We start from the raw sequence: 22,535 nt of genomic DNA on the forward strand, positions 1-22,535 counted from the left end.
AAAGAAGACGGAAAAAAAAAAATGAAATTAAAAAAATTCCATAAAAACCAAAAAAAAAAAGCTTTTTTCCCATTGAAAATACGCTTTTCAATAAAAAAAAATAAATTGCAAAATGTATTTTTATTTTTCCTATACGTTTGGTATTGCCGCATCCGTAACAACCCGGACTACATAAATATCACAAATTATCCACTATGGTGAACGCCGTAAAAAAATTAAAATTATATATAACAAATTTATTCTTAGTTGCCACGAAAAAAAAAAACGTAATGACAAGCGATCAAAAAGCCCCATTAACTCGAAAACTATACCAATAAAAAAAATACAAGTCATACCGCAAGAATATCTAGAATAAACACCACTATTTTTTACTTGGAGTGCTGTCCTCTATATCTATATATCTCATCTCCCTCCCAGAATAAGTTAATAAAAGTTAATCAGAAAGTTATATGTACCCCAAAATGGAGCCATTAAAAACTACAACTTGTCCCGCAAAAAACAAGCCCTAATAAAGCTATATAGACATAAAAATAAAAAAGTTATAGCTCTTGGAACGAGACGATGAAAAAAAGGAAGAAAAACGCTTGGTCAGTAAAGCCCAAACAGGCTGCTCACTAAGGGGTTCAAAGATCCAGATTACCTGATGAACGAGTAATCGGCAGCAGTATTACACTGCCAGATGCTCACTAACAAGCGTTCGTCAGAATGCTCATTAGCCATCATGTTAACAATCTGCCGGTGTAATAGGGCCTTTAGTAAACTCAATTAAAGGGCAGCAACTAAAGGCCCCTTTAGGCTCCATTCACACGTCCGTGGTGTGTTGCGGACCCGCAACACACTCGCCCGGCACCCCTATAGAAATGCCTATTCTTGTCCGCAAGCTGCGAACAAGAATAGGACATGTTCTATCTTTTGCGGAGCTGCGGACCTGAAGATTGGGGCCGCGCTCCGCAAATGCGGATGCTGACAGCACACTGTGTGCTGTCCGCATCCATTCCGTCCCCATAGAAAATGAATGGGTCCGCACCCGTTCCGCAAAATTGCAGAACGGATGCGGGCCCATTTTGCGGACGTGTGAATGGACCCTTACACTGACCAAGAACAGGCCAGATAATCACTAACAAGCGTTTGTAAGAATGCTCGTTAGCGATCATCTTCCCATGTAAAAGGTGCTGCTGATTACCCGATGAACAAGCGAAACGGGTAATATGATAATTTATGCGGACACCAAAATAATTTGCTGGCAGCAGATCGTGCCGTCCAAACACACTCCCCTGCCGGCAAACAATGATTCTGTATGGGGAGGAGTGAAGGCAATAGTGATCACTCCTCCCCATACTGTGGAGATCGCTGCATGTAATTGCCGCAGTCTCCTTCACTGACGAGCAGGCGATTGTTGGGAAGGAATGCTTCCTTCCAGACAATCGCCTGCTAAATTGTTCAGTTTAAAGGGGCCTTAACAGATGGGGCTCACCTCAAGCGGCACACACGAGTATTATGTAGATCTGGTTTGCACAAGACAGGATCTGATGCCCTGTACAGCCATAATACAGCAGTGTGCATAAGCCCAGAGGACAACCATAGACATTAAAGGGCACCGTCAGTAGATTTGTATCTATGAAACTGGCCAACCTGTTGCATGTGCGCTTCACAGCTGAAGCTGTTGGTCCCATGTGCATATGGGCCTGCATGGCTGAGAAAAATGATGTTTTGATATATGCAAATGAGCCTCTTGGAGCAACAGGGGCGTTGCCGTTACACCTAGAGGCTCAGCTCTCTCCAACTGCCGAGCCCGCCCCACTTAAACTGACAGACACAGGCATGATCACGTTTACATTGCCTGGCCCTGCCAATCAAAGTAGAGGACGCTGCAGTTGCAGAGAGAGCAGAGGCTCTAGGTGTAATGGCAACGCCCCCGTTGCTCCTAGAGGCTCATTTGCATATATTAAAACACAATTTTTCTCAGCAATGCGGGCACATATGAACATGGGACCAACACAGATGCCTTCAGCTGCCAAGCGCACATGTAACAGGTTGGCCAGCGTCATAGGTACAAATCTGCTGAAGGATGCCCTTTAAGTGGACTTCTTGCCGATGTCTTGTTCGCCCAGGAGAAAAGTGCTCTCAGAGGTGGGCACCAACACAGGGGAAATTAAGCATTACATTTTGTGACATGCAGGTCAGGACTGGTCCTACGGTGCGAGAGAAGCTCTCTATAACTGCTCTCCACAGAGGCCAAGAGATGAGGGTCCTGAACAGAAGACCCCCACCCCCCTTCCATTTAAATAAGATTTCTCTAATAGGGTACATGACAATGGGGTTTGTAAACTGAATAACCCCTGGAAGAACGATCAGCTAATGTGGAGGGAAATAAAAATGAAGAAAACAGTGTACCTTCTATTTTGGGAAGATTCACGGCTGCAGATGGCTGTCAATGACATAAAAGAAATCCCATTTTATTCAAGTTCTTAAACTTTTCCGCACATAAAACAAAACCGGTTTCACAGCTAAAGTAAAGGTCACAGCCTGACGAAGACTGAAATTATGTACAGGACTGAGACGCCAGCTGGCACGATCAGTAGGTCACAGTGACACAGGGAACAAAATGGCATTGTAAGAGCGTCAATACATAAACACAGGGCTAAGATAAGGAGGATCCCGTCCCCAAAACACATCTACAGTAGATATTTTATAGACAGACATATGTTGGGGAGCTTCTAATCAATTGAGAAGTTTCCATCCCTGGGCCCTAATCATTATACTTAGGGATGAGCGGATCGACTTCGGATGAAACATCCGAAATCGATTCGCATAATACTTTGTTTAAATACTGCAGAGCGAGCGCTCTGTACAGTATTAAAGTTTAGTCTCGCGAGACTTTGCATAATAACTTCATAAATTAATTTCTACTATAAAAAAACCATTTCATGAACTCTGGTTTGGTTCCAGGAGTTCGGGAAAAACATTTTTTATAGTAGAAATGAATTTATGAAAGTAATAACTTTGGCTCATTGGAGCAAATAAATTCTAATACTGTACTGAGCGCTCGCTCCACAGTATTTAATCGAAGTATTATGCAAATCGACTTTGGATGTTTCATCCGAAGTTGATTCACTCATCCCTAAATATACTATATGAAAATGGCCCCCAAAAAAAAAAAAAAAGGAATATACAGCACTCACCAGAATTTTAGGTCTTCTACTATGATCCACCATATCCAGGAAAGGGTATGACTCCAGCACAGAGTCTATTGTGATAGGATTCGAAAATCCTAAACTGAATGATCAATTAAGGAAAACGGATGTAGGGAAAACAGAACATGACATATTTGTTCTCCATTAGGCTGGGAAGACCAGTCATCATGGAGAATTTTACTTAAGGCCTCTAAGTCCTGAAACATCTATCCTAGTAAATACTTGTTTCCCTCATGAAATAATTCTGGAACATCTGTTTTTAAAAGTCTGCATTGTGCCATGCCTCTTATTATTCCTCCCGGCAATGTAAAATATATTGACAAATGGTCATTACCACTCCCCATTTGTAGGGTATGACCTCTACAGTCGGACACAGTCAGCACTGATTGGCCAAATTATGTATACAGGTCCAGTAGGAATAACTAAGGAACAGCAAAATGCAGATTTCTAAGAAAAGATGCTCCAGAATGGCTATTTCATGGTGGTGTATTAATTAAAACTGGCAGGTCAGGAGGGCGGACAGGTCATCCGTGTCCGATTATTCACAGGTATGGGCTAAGTGTTTCAAGTTGCAGGGGCTGGCCAGTATCTATTACTAGCGGCACATGTGCTGGGAACAGTACATGCATGCGGCTAGTGATAAACATGTTTATATGCAGGTCCGCTCACCTGCTCTCTGGCGCTGGGCTCCAAAAATGGTCCCGTCCATCAGCAGCCTCCATTCATTTACAGTGGGAGTATACTCAGGGGTGCACCACCAATGAGACCAGGTAGGGGCAAGAGGGCGGGGTAGTGGAAGGGCCATGGGGAATGAGCACTTTCATCGTGGTAAAGAGGTTAGGTTAAGAAACTGGCATAGGACGGGGGGCTCCCAAGTGTACTGTCCACTCGCAGTGTAAATGAATGGAGGCCGCTGATGGCTAGGACCCTCCACCAGCAGCCACTTTCAGAGTGCAGCACTGGCAAGCCGGTGTCGGACCTGCATGTGAACATGAATTATTCATAGTAAAACTATCAGATGTGACAATAGTTTAAACATGTTTATAACTAGCTGCACACACGTAATAGATACTAGCCAACCCCTTTAAACAAGCGGGCGGTAACTAGCCTCAATACCTTCGCTGTTATGGGTTTTCCTGCTGGCACAATTTCCTGTAGTATGGTGCTAAAAATAATGGGAAGCTACTACCAAGTAGTGTTTGCCTGGAAAATCACTGTGGTTAATAAAATGCTCCGCTGAACCACAGAGAAAATCCTCCTCCACTGACTTCACATCTGAATTAACTAGCGGCACACTTCTCCTGCATCGGAAGCTCAGCACAGACCTGGCAGAAGCCGCGGCTCCATACAACTGCTGCCTCCCAGCTCTGACTTGCAGATGTCCTTGCATTCCAATAAAGAGGACTTTCTGCTGGCAGTACTGACGAGGGCGACTACTTCCAGTGTCAAGAACCACTCCAGGGCAGCACGCCAGTGAGAGCAGGACACAGGTCATCAGCTCGGTTATGGTTCACTTAGACTATATCTCTACCATCTTCTCTCATAGTTTCTCTCTCCTCCTGCTTTTTCACTCCAATTAACCAGGCGCGCACACACTCTGAACTGGTATGATGCTGGGCTAGTGGACCCACCAGACAGAGGTGGCCGTACACAGATGAATGCTGTAAAGTGGGAATATTAAACTCGCAGATCCCATTCCCATGCCTCCTGGGAGCCTCTGCCTTTCCTTTTACAGCTACGATATGCCAACCCGAATGTGTGACCGCTGCAGCCAAGCACTGACCACAGTGGTAAACCTCTTGACACTTCACCTCTACCATTATCAAATGTTCCCGTCGACACATCTTTGCTGGAACAGGAAGAAAAGAGACCGACAGGGTAACTGGGAAGCTCTGGAACAGGAGCGACAGGGGATTGGTAAGGTAGGACTTCTTTCATTAAAAAAAATATATATAAAAAAAAAAAAATGTATGTGGCTGAACAACCCCTTTAAGTTTTAAAAGCATCATGGACCCCAACCCGTAACTGAGGCCCGGTCTACCATCAGTACAAAATGTCACTATTATATCACAGCATACAAACTCTGCAGGCTAACCAGGAGGGGGCGTATTACCTATACATGCTGTCCATCGGCTCATGATGTCAATGCTTCGGACCGCTGGGGAACACCGATTTTAGGCTTCTCTGGATCGGCATTTCTCAGATAAGGGTACGCTCACAGTAGCGGATGCCAAATAGAGCAGGGAATCTGCCTACCGGAGCTTACTGGATCGGACATATTCTACCATACACCGCTGGATCCCTATGGACTATAATGGGATCTGGCCACTTTACGGCATGAATGCCAGGATTAGGAGGGACAAATACCGTTGCATGCATGGGATTTGTCCGCCCAAAAGCTAGAATTTATGCCGGAACAGACTACCAGAAGACACATAAACCAAACAATAGCGGTCAGCTCTCCACAAGTGCACGAACTCGGCGGCGTCGTCCCCCCCCCCCCCCCTCCCCAGATCTGCCAGATCTGAACTGCGAACGTACCCCAAGACAAACTTTGGTGGGAAGTGGGGGGCATCAAAATTGTAAAATATCCTTGCTTTAACACTTTATTGTATGCCAATACAATCCCCCCACACACGCACACTTGGTTCGGCAGAGCATTCATCCATTTTAAATGAGAGAGGGGTGAAAGTTGCTTCCAGACATCTGTGGCTGGTGGATTATCTGCACGAGAACAAAAGGATCGGACAGGTTGAAATCCGACCCTTCTCTCCCCGACATCTCCTGTTGAAAGAGAGTTGGGAGCTCCCCCATACACATCAGATGGTCGGCCGGTCCTGCAAAAATTGACATGTTTGGCCACATGTTTCATATGTATGTACACGGCCAGCTTAAGACCATTTTCTCATGTAGAAAGGATACTATTTTGCAATATCGAGAGTAGGTCCTTGTCCAGACACCAAGACACACTTATTGTGATACTGCCTGAAAATGCGCAGAGGACTGTGCGACATCATCACTTGATCCTGAGAAATCTGTCAAATGGGAGAGAAAAGGAAAGCTTTATTATAAATTATATCAGGAATAAAACTTTATCATATTTAGAATGATGCAGAATATAAAACAGAAGGGACCCAACCGATGGACTGTGACCAAGAATACACTGTCTGCATGGTTCCAGTTTCTCCAATTAGATCCAGCATACAATCAATTTGCTCCTCTCTAGTCCATGCAATAGTTGTCAAAAATTCAGATTACATTACACTTTAATAATCCATTCAGAATGTGACTGTGGCATTTGTCTTGTAACTTTGGCATGTGCTCCAGAAACACCAGACACTCCTTTTGGCATCTAACAGGCAAACACTGCACTTTCCTACATGGTTGTCAACCTCAAAAATCATATATTGCACAGCAGAGGCGGACTGGCCTTAGACCCTGCAGGGAAAATTCCCTCGGGGCCGGCCGAGCTCTTCTCATTGCCACTAGCCAGGTGCATAATGATCTGATGCTCTCAGTGGTAATTAATGCTGGGAGCATCAGTACTTTTACATCTGGCTGGGGGCTACAGGAGTCCTCCTGAATTTAAATCGTAAGACCCCTTTCAGACAAGCGAGTTCCACACTCCAGACTTGCAGCGAGAGTATAAGACTACTCTCCCGTCCTGTCCTCCCAGCACTGCTGGTGGTCGCATAGTATCGATTTATGATGCTATGTAACCCTTAGGCCTCTTTCACACGGGCGTCGCGTGTGAGGGCCGAATAGGATGCGGGTGCGTCACGGGAAATGTATGATTTTTCAGCGCGAGTGCAAAACGTTTTAAAGCGTTTTGCACGCTCGTGAGAAAAATCAGCATGTTTGGTACCTAGACCCGAACTTCTTCACAGAAGTTCGAGTTTGGGTTAGGTGGTCTGTAGATTTTATTACAGGGGTGCGGAAATAAAAAAACTACTTGTCGAAGGACTAAAGCGGGGGCTCCATCTACTTGTCCTGATCCAAAAAATCATTTTAAATCGAAACCATATTTCAATGCACCGCCACGCTTCCTTATGCAGGGAGGTGGCTGGCTTGCGCTCCAGTCTTTGTGGTGTGAAATGACTCCAAATTTAGTCCTCGTTCACACCAGAGGATTCTGTCCAGAATGCACTACATCGCGGCCGGCTCACTATGTTGTGGGGCAGAAGGGGCGTGACGATCCATTGAAGTGAATGGCGCTGTAGCCACAGCCGATCGGATGCACGGGATCGCAAGGCACAATTATGCCTGAGGCATTTTGTTTGGACTGGACCGCAGGCATAATGTGCCTTGCAATCCTGTGCAGCCGATCGCATTGCAGCCGTTGGGCATGGTTATGATGCCAATCACTTGAACAGACCACTACGCCCCTTCCTGCCCCACAATATAGTTAGCCGGCTGCAATGCGGTGCAGTGCATTCTGGACAGAATCAGGCCGGAGCGCACTGCCTGGTGTGAACGAGGCCTTAATGTGATCACAGCAATTAGTTTAGTGCACACTCTTGCTCTTAGCACATTACTACCCGTACCTCTAGGTGGTTTAGGCAAATTAGATGCTGATGTGGCATGCAAAGGACCCCCCTCACCTTCCCAGTTTGACAACACCTGAGGGGTGATGGCAGAGGTGAGAGTTCTATCAATGCCCCTGGCTCTGTCACCGCTCCCCCCCCCCCCCCTCCCCGAGCCGGAGACGTGACAGAACCTTTCATTGCTCCACCCCTCCAGCTCTGTCATTTCTTCTTCCCCACGCTGTCACTCCCCCCCCCCCCCCCACTCTGTCACCGCGGCTGCGTCACTGCTAGTGTTGAGCGAACCTGAACTTGACTCCATTAAAAAGTCAATGGAGGCCCGAACTTCACTTTATCATTTTTCGTTATAACACTATTAGCTTTTTCAGACCTGAGTTTTCACAATCGTGAAAACTCAGATCCGATGGTATATTCTAACACAGTGGTGTTCCCATGGTGATGGGGACGCTTAAAGTTAAAATATACCATCGGATTGGAGAAAACTCTGATCAGATGGTATATTCTAAACCCGAGGCGTTCCCATCCGCGGCACCTGAGGGGTTAATTGCGCGGGCAGCAGCTCCCCGTCAGAGGTCGGGTGCCGGGAATGTTTCTACAATGTTTGCATTGGTGGGCAGTGCTGAAAACGTGGTATTGCTGACCTCGCCTACTTGTGTTGCCCCCTGTATTCTGTCAATTTAGACCTGTCTACAATATGGGGACCACTATTTTTTATTTTTTTTCCCAGGGCCACTTTAACTTCCCGGTTTGCCCCCGTTGCACAGCATACATTTTTGTAAACCTATGGACGACATATGCAGCCGTATGGTATACAGCTGCATACGTCTGAGCTTTGGTCGCCACGTATGCTGGGGCGGGGGGGGGGGGGACGACGACGACACAATGAAGGAAATACAACAAAACTTACCGGCACGCCGAGTATGTCTGACAGCTGATCAGCTTTGGTCTGACGGAGGCAGTTTCCAGCATTGGTGACAAATACGACAGGCACCAAGAATTGGCCTTGGCTGTTCACCAACTTCTGAAAGGCTTTTTTAGCAGCAGGGATCGGGGTCTTTCCTCGGACAAGTACTCCATCAATGTCGAAGAGCAGGCCAAACGATGGCTGGAAGCTTGACTGAAAAGGAACACAACAAAATTACACACTGAAGAGGATGCCCATCTAAATATAAATGTCAGATTTATGGTCACTGCTTGGAAAAGCAGTTTCTGGCCAAACTAAAATGTCGTACTAGATGCCAGCCACTCAAACCCAGCATTATGCCAAGTCAGCTCCACCAGATTTACAAGAACCTCTTTGGCAGTAGTTCACTGCTCTAGTAAATTGAGAGTTGTCCGTCTACGACCTGTGACTGGTCAAACACAAATAGGCAATTATGGTCGAGACAACCCCTTGAAAAAAATAACCTGCTTTTCCCCTTTTCCGTCAATTCAATACCAATCAAGGGGTGGTCTGGGACACTGTTGGTTGCACAAAGTCCCCTTGACTACACAGAACATAAATCAGTCAGAGGACTGTTCCTGTTTGTCAGGTTTCTTTTCATTCTCCCTTCCTTCTAGCAGCAGGTTGTACTGGACAGATCAGATTGTGGAGAGGGGAGTAAGAATCCAAGGAGGGCAGCTCACACAGGCCATAAATAGAAAGAAAATCATCCTGAACACACAGACCTCACATTCAGCATGTTTTACTGGGAGGCACACATCCAAATGAGAAAAGTCTGAAACTAGGAGGAGGAACTGAATAAGAGTCCAAAAATGAATGACGACCGCAGTGAGAAACTTTTTATACATGGTAACCATTAACATTATGCAGAAATCTTTCTTTCCCTGGCAAAGGTGTCCATAGCATTTAACCTAAAACTCATGTGAGGCAGACTGGTTAACAGTGATACACTGCCTAACAACTAGTATGGGGTAGCCAGGTAGTGTGTCTCTAAAGTCGGCCAAACACAGGATATTGGTCATCACCAATGTGGTCAGTCAGTCATCTAAATTGGTATGTACGATCCCACTAGAAGCTGGACAGACAAAACTAGTCAACCAGTGATTCAGTTAAAAAGAACACAAGGACAAGATTTTCCTACCTGAAACCTCACATTTTTGGCAGACAGAACTTGGGATCGACAAATATTGGCATTTTGTGATTGATTTCCTCAAAAAGAATAGTTCGCCATCTGCTGCTCCCACACAGATAATTACTGTAGTTCCTCCCTCTCCCACACTAAGACAGGTATTCTCCATGTAACTTTAAGGGAACCAGTCATCAAGATATCCCACAATTACTATGTACATTATCAGGGTGTCCCAGATAGTGCCATTGTTCTGGGTTTGGACTTATTCCCAGAGCCATAACCTTTTTAGTTTTCCATTCACATAGCCATATGAGCGCTTTTTATTTATGGGACACCATGGCTTTATGGTGGAATTGCCACAGGCCAGGCTTGATGGGAACTTCTCTATAACAGGCCTTGAAGCTTTAAAGGGGTTATCCAACCCCTATAATGACCCCCTTATATGGATTATCCTTACCCCAGTACCGGGCACCAGGGTCGCTCCTGATCCCCGCACAGCCGCATCTCCTCCCTGGTAGGAGGCTCGTCCCCCATCGTTGCCTGATATTGGCTGACCCCCAGTCGACGGGCAGATGCAGCAGTGGCCATACGGGGAGCAGGGCAAGTATAATCTATATGAGGGGCCTGGGCATTGGGGGGGTATTTCATTATAGAAGGTCAGAGTCTGCCATAGTGACTGAACAGCTCCCTCGATCTCAGCGTGGCGGAGCCATTTGGTCATTCTGCAAAAATAATTGCTCAGAGGCAGTGGTTGCAACTTTTAAATTTTTTTGTCTGAAACACCAAAGGTCTTTCTTTCATAGAACATTCTTTCATTGCCCATTTTTATTGAACACATATGACCCTTCTGAATGACTAACAAGCAAACAAACTAAAACGTTCAAAAAAATCATCCATTTAACGTACACAAAAAAACTTATATGTCCGTCCACCAGAGTTCCATTGTAAAAAAAAAAAGTTTAGAACGTGGTGTGCTGCGATTTTGTATATATATTTTTTTAACATATACATCAAACTGAGGCATAAAACGTGATGTGAACCCTACCTAATGTGTATGGCCACCTATACATTGCGCTGCCTGCATTAGCACCGTGATGTTAACCCCTACAACCTGGCAGGCCTGTAACCATAGGCTGAGAACCCAGGTCCTAAGTGCCACAGCCACCAGCCCCAGAAATTCCCACCACAGCAGAGCAAGCTCAGCCAATCTAGAAACTTCTACGTATCGGCCTGGTTCAAAGAAAAACCAGGTCATTACTCCAAAGGGTGTTCATACACGTAGCGGCTTGCGAAGCACAGCCAACAAAAAGGTGGCAAAAATGCATATCGCTTTACGGCAAAGTGGTATTTTCGGTCATGGTCATTCGCCACAGAAAAAGAATGAAGCGACGGTGGACATGTGAGCCCACCACCCCAACCATATGGGGTGTACAGGACCCCCCGTTTTCATGACAGGTATGTGTTCCAGTGGACAGATCCCAGTGATCAGATAGTTATCCCCTACCCAGTGGATAGAGGAGTTTCTATCTTGACACAAGCCCTTTAAGGCCCAAACAGGCCTGACCATTTAAGAGTTAAAGGAAACACACACAGTGCCACCGCTGTCCATAGGCTGTGCCGGGTATTACAATTCAACCCTATTCAAGTGCATCAGGTGGAGCTGTAATACCAGACACAGTCCACGAAGAAATGTGGCGCAGTTTCTCTGGGAGGGGGGTGGGGGAATGTTTTTTCCGATTTCGGACAACCCCTTTAACACAAGTGCTGAGTTAGCAGAATTTCTAGACCAAAGGAGTTTTACTACATGCTGCCTATGTGCATAGACAGGGACAACGCCCACAAACACCATGTACTTTTGTCCTATGGAAAGAACCAGGACGCGTCTGAGAGGAAATAGGCGAGTTAGCTTGTCACGTAATTTGTAGACAGCCACATTATGACAACGCTTCCACCTGTGAACCATGACCCTGTGGGAACAAGGAAGGGGCTGGAAACAAGCATGTGGCCCCCAAGGTCACACATGTTCTCCATGCTCAGTGTCCAGAGCAGGCCCTCAGGCCCTAAAACAGCTCTGAGGCAAAGGTCATGTCATGGGAGGAGGTCGCAGCCTTGGAGGGTTTATATCCAGTATGTATATATAGAGACAGAGGGTATAAATAGATGGGAAACAAGTCGTGCTCCTGTGAGACGCAAAGGCTGAGGATCGAGCTGTAGAAGAAGATGTCCATGTAACCAACAGGAAGATGATAAAGAGACAGAACATCGATGGTTTACACCGCCATCAGAGACTTGCTGGCAGATCTGACAGGAAGAAAGAGGCTCCATGTAGCGGTAGCCTTCCTTTCAAAAAGTTTAAACCCTACAGACCCCACTGTAAAGTTACTGGGGTCTACTGGATGCAGGTGGAATCCGTTGCACAGCAGATCCAGCAACACTATAGGGGTCCGGCTACACTGCGATCTTGGTTGCGGTGCCCAAGGAACAAATTGTAGCGGTAGAAAAGAATGGGGTTGTAGCGTGACTTTCACGTATGCTTCATCAGCACGCGGGAGGCACAGAGAGCGGTGAGGGAATCGCTGTGCAGTACTCACCCTCCCTGGTCTTCTTCCAGGCCCCGCTCTGCACTGTTTTAGGCTACTTTCACACTAGCGTTCGGGGCTCCGCTTGTGAGTTCCCGAACGGATCCGTCCAGCCCTAATGCATTCTGAGTGGATGCGGATCCGCTCAGAATGCATCAGTCTGGCTCCGTTTGTCCTCCGCTCCGCTCAGCAGGCGGACCCCTGAACGCAGCTTGCAGCGTTCGGGTGTCCGCCTGGCCGTGCGGAGGCAAACGGATCCGTCCAGACTTACAATGTAAGTCAATGGGGACGGATCCGTTTGAAGTTGACACAATATGGCTCAATTTTCAAACGGATCCGTCCCCCATTGGTAATGCAAACGGATCCGTTCTGAACGGATCTAAGCGTTTGCATTATAGGTGCGGATCTGTCTGTGCAGATACCAGACGGATCCGCACCTAACGCAGGTGTGAAAGTAGCCTAAGGGACACACTATGACCCGACGCTGTGTGACGTCAGGCCAGAAGACGACCAGGGAGCGGTGAGCATCAGTGCCATCCTGAGCAAGTTTATTATTTTATTTTTTTACTTCTGATTTGAGACTGACAGGGGTTTGGTCTGATGGAAAAAAAAAAAATATATAAATAATTCTTATTTTCCTCCTCCAAATCCTAGGTGTGTCCGAAAACTATAGTAATATAAAACAGACCCATAGGTCCCCACTCACCCTCCTGGAGCTGGTATCCATTAGGGATCACGTTTTTTTCACTGTATGGAATGGTACAGCAGATTGCACTATTCCATGCGAAGAGAATAGAACTCATGGAATGCTTTTTTCTTTTACCCAGATGCCTACGGGTCGAAAAGCACACATACAGGATGTCCACCCTGGATGATTACTATGCAACAGTGGGGAAAGAGCCTAATCGTATCAGATGTCGTTCAGCATCAGCACGTCAGACCGTGGTGAAATCTGCGTCGGCTTTTCTTGCACAAGCGTGTTCAGTCCAGGAAACCTGCGTCATGGCTGCATTTCCCTCCGCACCATCATGACTTAGGATGCTGTGAATTCCTGCTGTAATAAACTCATGGCACTATGCGAGTACAGGACAGTAGATCTGCAGTCAGGCTGAGAGCTCGTATCAGAGGAGCAGCGTTCGGTCTGAGAAATGCAGCCCGTCACGCAGTGATGGTTTCACGGCCTGAACATGCTCATATAAAATGAGCCTAGGGGCTCATGCACATGAACGTATGCGGAACCATTCACTTCAATGAGGTTGTAGAAAATACAGAAGTTACTCCGTTAGCATTCCGTTTATCCGCATGGCCGTTCCGCAAAAAAGTAGTGAATGTCCTATTATTGTCCGGAAATCACGGTCCGAGGCCCCATTCAAGTCAATGGGTCTGCAAAAAAAAAAAAAAATACAAAACGCACACGGAACATATCCGTATGTCATCCGTATTTTGCGGAACCATACTGTAGAAATGCTATGCCCAGCCCATATCGCTCATGTGTTTGGTGATTAATAAGTTACTGTTTCCGATCCGCAAAAAACAGATCAAATACGGAAACCATACGGATGTTTTGTGGAATAACAGAACGGAAGAGGACTTAAAACAGAGAAGAAAAAAAACTCAGATACGGACAAAAGGATCCGTGAAAAACGGACCGCAATACAACAACGGTCATGTGCATGAGTCCTAAACCTGTGAATTAAACACAGAACACCCCATTATGCGCCATCCACAATAGCGTATTTTTGGTCATTTTTGACCCATTTATTTCAATGGGGCCACGAAAAAAAGCGGACGGCACACCGGTTGCCTGTTCGGCAAAACAGATAGAACATGTCCTATTCTCGTCCGTTTTGCAGACAACAGGCATTTTTAACGTAATAACGCAGGATGCACGTGGCCAGCATTTGTTTTGCGATCCACAATTTGCAAACTGCAAAACTGATACAGTCGTGTGCATGAGGACTTACATAAAAGTCATCCAATCACACACACATATCACCAAGATCCAGACACAGCTCAATGTGTATGGGGACATAAACACCGGGGGGGGGGGGGGAACAGATCAGCATGTTGGGATTGCAACAATCCCCTGGAGACCCTCCATGTTTATGTCCAACAGCTTCCACATGTGTGACCAGCGGAGAACAGACCTGGGGGCCGTTTCTGCTGCTGAAATCCACCTCCCAACTAGAACCAAAGCACCCCCATCATCCTTACCCAACGTTTCTCACACACTCACATAGGCAGACGGGCATCACTCTTGGTAAAGAATGACGTCACTAAGAGGGGGCGATTCATCTTTCCATTTTCACGCCCCGTTAGCAGCAGGCATTTGCTCGGGAGCAGTTACAATCCCTGATCTGCTGTGATCTCTTAATCACTACAGGAAGGATCATCAGGACAATGAGACGACTTACTGGAACCCAATTACAGAAGAGGATCACATGGTGATTAGTAGAATCCCAGGTAATGACAGGACAGCAGAGAAGAGAACCATGACACACCCAGGAAAGAGTCAGTGGGTGTAAAGGGTATATTGGATGGGCAGATTCTCTGCCCGATGATCGCTAACAAGCGTTCGTAGTAACGCTCGTTAGCGGTCATTTTGCAGTGTAATACTGCCGCCCACTGCACGATGAACGAGCAAACACTAGTTTATCAGGCAATCCAGATCCTTCAGAATGCTGAAAGATCAGAATCTGCCGTCGGCAAACCACGGTATAGCAGGGGGACGAGCGATGGCATAGGCGATCGTTCCTCCCTATGTTGCGGAGGAGATCGGAATGTCTAATACACTCTTATAGTTAAGGGTCCTTTCACACGTCCGCAAGTGTCTATCATAGCGCACATGGCCGGCCCTATGATAGAAATGCCTATTCTTGTCTGCGATTGTGGACTAGAATAGGACATGCTCTATATTTTTTGCATGGCCACGGAACTACGGACGCAGACAGCACACAGTGTACTGTCCGCATCTTTTGTGGCCCCATTGAAATGAATGGTCACACCCGTTCCGCAAAAATTGCAGAACGGATGCGGACCCGGAGCTACGGACCTGTGAATGGACCCTAAAGGGACTGTCCAGTTTCAGGAGGAAACCTGACAATTCCCTGAGATCCCCCCCAAAAAAGAACAGGAAAATACTAAGGCCGTCCTGTATAATTCACCGGAACCTGGCCTTTCATGACCAAGTCTTCACCAGACACAAAATACAGGGCAGGGTCTCTGAATTATTGGGGGTCCTGGAGGTTAGATCCGCACTGAAAAGACAATTAAAAGGGGTTGTCCAGGAATGAAAAAACATGGCTACTTTATTCCAAAAAAACAGCCCCACACCATCCATTGATGTGAATCTGCTGAGCTTAAAGTGTAACTGTCAGGCTTTTTATATTTCTGTAATGAATAGGGGCAGCGATACTGACCATTGTTTGTAATATACTTTAATTACTGAAATTGTGCATTTCTATTAGAAAAATAGCTGTAAAGTGGGCCATTTTGAGCCTTAGCAACGCTCCTCTGTCTTCTGTTTACATAACAGTGGAGACTTGCTAACACTGACTGTTATGTAAACAGAAGACAGAGGAGCGTTGCTAAGGCTCAAAATGGACCACTTTACAGCTATTTTTCTAATACAAATGGACGATTTCAGTAATTAAAGTATATTACAAAAATGGTCAGTATCACTGCCCCTATTCATTACAGAAATAAAATTAAAAAAAGACAGACAGTTACACTTTAACCACCTCCCGACCGTCTAACGCAGGAATGCGTCCTGCCGGGATATTCCTCCTGGACGCATCGGCGAGACGCGAGATTACGAGCATAGCCGACCCGCGCATGCGCAGTGCGGGCCGGGAAACGTTAGAGGAGATGTTCGTCACCAGCCTGCCAGCCAATGATCATCGCTGGCAGGTTGCTGACTTAAAAATCGAATTACAAGCCATTTAACACATTATATTTATAAATATAATGTGTTAAATGGCTTCTGTGCTCTCTGCTGGTCCTTTTCGTCGGTTGGTCCCAGCAGAGACCACACATCACTGTGAGTATACCAAGCACAACACATTTAGCCCCAGATCACCCCAATTAACCCCTTGATCACCCCTGTCAAACACTAGTTAAAAGGGAAAAAAGTGATCAGTGTAAACTGTCACTTTTTTTTTCACCAGTATTGACTGTTAGGTTTAGGATAGTTTAGGCCCCTTTGGTAGTTAGCTTCAGTTAGCGCCCAGCCCACCGCAGTCACCAATTCGCTGATTAGCGTATCGCTAATCAGCATTGGTACTTTTATAGTATCTGTAAGTGATCAGAACTGATCACAGTCAGATCTATAATAGTATTAGTGTCACCTTAGTTCGCCCTCCACCCAAAACGCAGTGTTTGCCCGATCAGGCCTGATCGGTCGCCCACACGTGCGTTCACCCACGCCCGCCCCAGTGACAAAATTTTATTTTTATTTTTTATCACTGCACAATCACTACACAAGCTCTGCGGCGATAAAAAAAAAAAAATCAGTTTTGATATTTTTTATCAATCACAGCGGCTTCCTGTACTTCGCTAGCCTTCCATTTGTAAGACAGGCTTGCTTTTTTTCTTGGGTACTCTCAGGGAATACCCCCTAAATTTAGTTGACCAAATGGCAAGTAAGGGGTATTCTTCTGAAGAGGCCTACAGGATTCTGACCCAGTCGGATGAGGAATGGGAACCCTCATCTGACGAATCCAGCGGGTCAGAATACGAACCTGTAGAAAGCAGTGGCTCTCTGACCCAAAGTTCGGACGAGGAGGCTGAGGTCCCCGATAGCACCAGGTGTACCCGGCCCTGTGTCGCTAGACCACAGGTTGCGCAGGATCCGCTTCGAGGGCAGCAGAGTGGGGCTGGCGCTGTCTGATTACACGATGAGGCATACACCAGCAGCGCAGCCCTTCCTGGACCTAGTACCAGCACTGCCGTACAACCTGGTGAAGTAGCGAGCACCAGAAGGGCAGTTGAAGCTGGTACAGTGGCACGTGCAGTAGTTCCCCCATCGCAGCCACCGCACAGACAGGCCCGTAGAGCCCCTAGAGTCCCTGAGGTGCTGCCAAACCCTGATTGGCAGTCACCAACTTCAGCCGCACCAGTAGTTCCCCCTTTCACCGCCCAGTCTGGAGTTCGGGTTGAGACAGCTCAGATCGGATCGGCACTGGGGTTTTTTGAGCTGTTCTTCACTGCGGAGCTCTTTGACTTAGTCGTGGCAGAAACAAACTGGTATGCTACTGAATTTATAGCCGCCAACCCGGGAAGCTTTTATGCCCAGTCTTTCCGGTGGAAACCCGTCCAAGTTTCCGAATTTAAAACTTTTCTGGGCCTTCTCCTCGACATGGGCCTGACAAAAAAGCATGAATTGCAGTCATATTGGTCCACGAACCCAATTCATCACATGCCCATGTTCTCTGCGACCATCCTGCATTTTAGTGATAATAGCACCTCTCATCCCAGGAGGCCATCCAGCTTTTGACCGTCTCCACAAAATTCGGCCCCTCATAGACCACCTTAACACCAAATTTGCAGATTTGTATACCCCTGAGCAAAACATCTGCATAGACGAGTCCCTTATACATTTTACCGGGCGCCTTGGCTTCAAACAATACATCCCAAGCAAGCGCACCCGGTATGGGGTCAAATTGTATAAGCTCTGTGAAAGGGCCACAGGCTATACGCACAAATTTTGTGTCTATGAGGGTAAAGATCAGACCCTGGAGAGCAGTGGGAAGACAGTCTAGGACTTGGTGTCACCCTTATTTGGCAAGGGGTACCACCTTTATGTGGACAATTTCTACACAAGTGTGCCCCTCTTCAGGCATTTGTTCCTAGAACAGATTGGCTGCTGTGGCACCGCGCGACCTAGTCGCCGGGGCTTCCCCCAACGGCTCGTTACCACCTGTCTTGCAAGGGGGAGAGGGCTGCCTTGTGTAACGAAGAACTGCTCGCGGTGAAATGGAGAGACAAGCGTGACGTTTACATGCTCTCCTCCATTCACGCAGACACGACAATACAAATAGAACGGGCAACCAGTGTCATTGAAAAGCCCCTCTCGGTCCACAACTATAATTCGCTCATGGGAGGGGTGGACTTCAATGACCAGATGTTGGCTCCTTATTTACTCTCCCGCAGGACCAGACGCTGGTATAAGAAAGTGTCTGTATACCTAATTCAATTGGCTATGTACAATAGTTTTGTTCTCTACAGTAAGGCTGGGAGAACAAGATCCTTCCTCAAATTTCAGGAAGAGATCATCGAGAACCTCCTGTACCCAGGAGGTTCCGTGGCCCCAACCACCAGTGTAGTGAGCCGTCTACACGAGCGACATTTCCCCAATTAAGGCGTAACACCTGCTATTTCTGTCCCGACTGCCCTGACCACCCTGCCCTATGCTTAGGGGAGTGTTTCCGGAAGTACCACACACAGGTACACTTAGTATAGGGATTGCGTGACACAGGACAGGCACACAGGGGTCTTAGGGCCCTTTCACACAGAGCTGCTGCAAACCTCTCCTTTCACCTGGGACAAAGTGCATAATGTACTTTGCCACATCTCTGGGCGATTTGCGCATTGTCCCATGGGGAAGGAGAGATTTGTCCTATAAAAAGGTAAAAAAAAAAAAATGTTCTGTTTCAAATGTTATATAAAGTTAATGTTAATAAATTTATTGCGTTGCAGCCTGTTTTTTTTTTTGTTTTTTTTTTTACTTTCCAGGTGGACCAACTGATGAACTAGCTGCAGCACTGATGTGCATTCGGACAGAAGCATTGCGCTGCTGTCAGATTACACAAGTCGGTGTATGCGGCGCTGCAAGACGAGATTTCTCCTCTGCAGTAAAAAAAAGATACGTTTGCCGAGGCTTATGATCTGAGGGGCGGTGTTCATATGCTTTGGCAAACATTTTTTATTAAAAAAAAAAAATTCCAGCAATGATTTATTTATCCACATCGATTGATGTGAATGGATAAATCGGGTTTGCCAGGGCATACGGGCTAAGTGGGTTTGGATGTTGGGCGGAGCTCCTATGTCCTGGCAGACGCCTTTCCCCTCCTTTTTTTTTTTTGGCAGAGATTTTTTCATCCACATTGATTGATGCGAATGAAGAAATCTGTGCCGTTCATTTTTTCTTTCAGCCCAGAGGCTGAACGAAAAAAAAAAATCTCATTACCCGAAACTCCTAATGCTGGCCATACATGTAATGATTGCGGAGACCCTCAAATGCCAGGGCAGTACAAACACCCCACAAATGACCCCAAGGTATTCGCTGAGGGGCATATTGAGTCCATGAAAGATTGAACTTTTTGTCCCAAGTTAGCGGAAAAGGAGACTCTGTGAGACAAAACAAAAAAAATAAAAAATCTTCTATGAACTCGCCATGCCCCTCACGGAATACCTTGGGGTGTCTTCTTTCCAAAATAGGGTCATATGTGGGGTATTTATACTGCCCTGGCATTTTAGGGGCCCTAAAGCGTGAGAAGTAGTCTGGAATCCAAATGTCTAAAAACGCCCTCCTAAAAAGGTACTCATTGGAATTTGGGCCCCTTTGCGCACCTAGGCTGCAAAAAAGTGACACATGTGGTATCGCCGTACTCAGGAGAAGTTGGGCAATGTGTTTTGGGGTGTATTTTTACATATACCCATGCTGGGTGAGATAAATATCGCTGTAAAATGACAACTTTGTATAAAAAAAAATTGGAAAAGTTGTCTTTTACAGAGATTTTTCTCACCCAGCATGGGTATATGTAAAAATACACCCCAAAACACATTGCCCTACTTCTCCTGAGTATGGCGATACCAAATGTGTGACTTTTTTGCAGCCTAGGTGCGCAAAGGGGCCCAAATTCCAATGAGTATCTTTCAGATTTCACAGGGCATTTTTTATGCATTTGGATTCCATACTACTTCTCACGCTTTAGGTCCCCTAAAATGCCAGGGCAGTATAACTACCGCACAAGTGACCCCATTTTGGAAAGAAGACACCCCAAGGTATTTCGTGAGGGGCATGGCGAGTTCATGTAAAATTATATTTTTTGTCACAAGTTAGTGGAATATGAGACTTTGTAAGAAAAATAAATAAATAAATCATTTTTCGCTAACTTGTGACAAAAAATTAAAACTTCCATGAACTCACTATACCCATCAGCGAATACCTTAGGGTGTCTACTTTCCGAAATGGGGTCATTTGTGGGGTGTTTGTACTGTCTGGGCATTGTAGAACCTTTAGGAAACATGACAGGTGCTCAGAAAGTCAGAGCTGCTTCAAAATGCGGAAATTCACATTTTTGTACCATAGTTTGTAAACGCTATAACTTTTGCGCAAACCAATAAATATACACTTATTGCATGTAGAACAATAAATTTAGAGAAAAATTTGTATAGAAATGTAGTTTTATTTTAAAAATGTCATTTTTTTGCAAAAATTTCGGTCAATTTCGATTAATAACAAGAAAAGTAAAAATGTCAGCAGCAATGAAATACCACCAAATGAAAGCTCTATTAGTGAGAAGAAAAGGAGGTAAAATTCATTTGGGTGGCAAGTTGTATGACCGAGCAATAAACCGTGAAAGTAGTGTAGTGCAGAATTGTAAAAAGTGGTCTGGTCATTAAGGGGGTTTAAGCTAGGGGGGCTGAGGTGGTTAAAGGGAGTCCGTCACCAACCTGACCTGGGCACTTGCAGCAAACTCTCCACCCCTGTGAGGGCTCATTAGCAGATCATAAAAATGATTTGAAAAACTAAACGCTTTGTCATTTTGATTCCATTTCCTTGTAACACAAAGTGCGCCCCCTATTGAGGAATAGTATACTGAGAAAAATGTGAATCCCTCGAGGGTGGGGGTAGTCCCCAGTTCATGAATTAGCTAGACAGACGCAGGACTTATGATTTACATACAGTTCATGAAAATTCAGCTCTTCTGCTCCTACCCAGCGGGTGATCCATGTGCTGCACAAATATAGGAACTGCGAGGGGGCACTAGTACCCACATGGAAGGGGGGGGGCACCCACAGGTACCTCAAACACGCACAGAATATGAAAGTGAGCAGAGGCGATAGGCTGTCTGGGTTGCATGGATTACATGAGCAGAGTTCTGCGGGGGTGAGGAAGAGAGCTCAGCTAAGAAACATCATAGCTCATTCAAATGTAAAAAGGATCTCGGTCCTTGTGCATTAGGATACTACGTGCGCGGGAAGTGGAAAGCTAGGACCTATAGAGCGGCCGTCAGTCTCAGTCATGTGATCGATTACTATGGTTTACAAATGCTCAAGGCAGAACCAGTCAGACAGCGGCTTAGGTTGGATGCACCCTGGCCCCTAGATTCCGATATTCTGTTCCAGCCTAGAAAGAAAATGCTGGATCCATCACAGATAATAATGCACCAACACAATGGATGCAAACATTATATATAGACTAAGCCATCACTCTGATAAAATCTGAGACTCTTAGGGCTCTTTCACACCTGCATTCTTTTCTTCCGGCATAGAGTTCCGTCGTCGGGGCTCTATGCCGGAAGAATCCTGATCAGTTTTATCCTAATGCATTCTGAATGGAGAGAAATCCGTTCAGGATGCATCAGGATGTCTTCAGTTCTGGACAGGAACGTTTTTTGGCCGGAGAAAATACTGCAGCATGCTGCGCTTTTTGCTCCGGCCAAAAATCCTGAACACTTGCCGCAAGGCCGGATCCAGAATTAATGCCCATTGAAAGGCATTGATCCGGATCCGGCCTTAAGCTAAACGTCGTTTCGGCGCATTACCGGATCCGACGTTTAGCTTTTTCTGAATGGTTACCATGGCTCCCAGGACGCTAAAGTCCTGTTTGCCATGGTAAAGTGTAGTGGGGAGCGGGGGAGCAGTGTACTTACCGTCCGTGCGGCTCCCAGGGCGCTCCAGAGTGACGTCAGGGCGCCCCACGCGCATGGATGACGTGATCACATGGACACGTCATCCATGCGCATGGGGCGCTCTGACGTTATTCTGGAGCGCCCCGGGAGCCGCACGGACTGTAAGTATACCGCTCCCCACTACTACTATGGCAACCAGGACTTTAATAGCGTCCTGGCTGCCATAGTAACACTGAACACATTTTGAAGACGGATCAGTCTTCAAATGCTTTCAGTTCACTTGAGTTTT

At 46.2% G+C, this 22,535-nt stretch overlaps 1 protein-coding gene across 1 annotated transcript in view; it reads right to left on the reverse strand.

Annotated features, from left to right (window-relative positions):
• LOC120979005 (haloacid dehalogenase-like hydrolase domain-containing 5) overlaps positions 1 to 22,535 on the reverse strand; it is a 37,992-nt gene that overhangs the window by 13,132 nt on the left and 2,325 nt on the right. The window contains exons 2-5 of the mRNA XM_040407495.1: positions 8,646 to 8,855; positions 6,117 to 6,229; positions 3,183 to 3,276; positions 2,395 to 2,428 (exon numbers count right to left, since the gene is read on the reverse strand). Coding sequence (XP_040263429.1) covers positions 2,395 to 2,428; positions 3,183 to 3,276; positions 6,117 to 6,229; positions 8,646 to 8,855 — 451 coding nt within the window. The remainder of the gene's footprint in view (positions 1 to 2,394; positions 2,429 to 3,182; positions 3,277 to 6,116; positions 6,230 to 8,645; positions 8,856 to 22,535) is intronic.

This window comes from Bufo bufo, chromosome 9 (assembly GCF_905171765.1).
Source record: "Bufo bufo chromosome 9, aBufBuf1.1, whole genome shotgun sequence".
Taxonomy (NCBI): domain Eukaryota; kingdom Metazoa; phylum Chordata; class Amphibia; order Anura; family Bufonidae; genus Bufo; species Bufo bufo.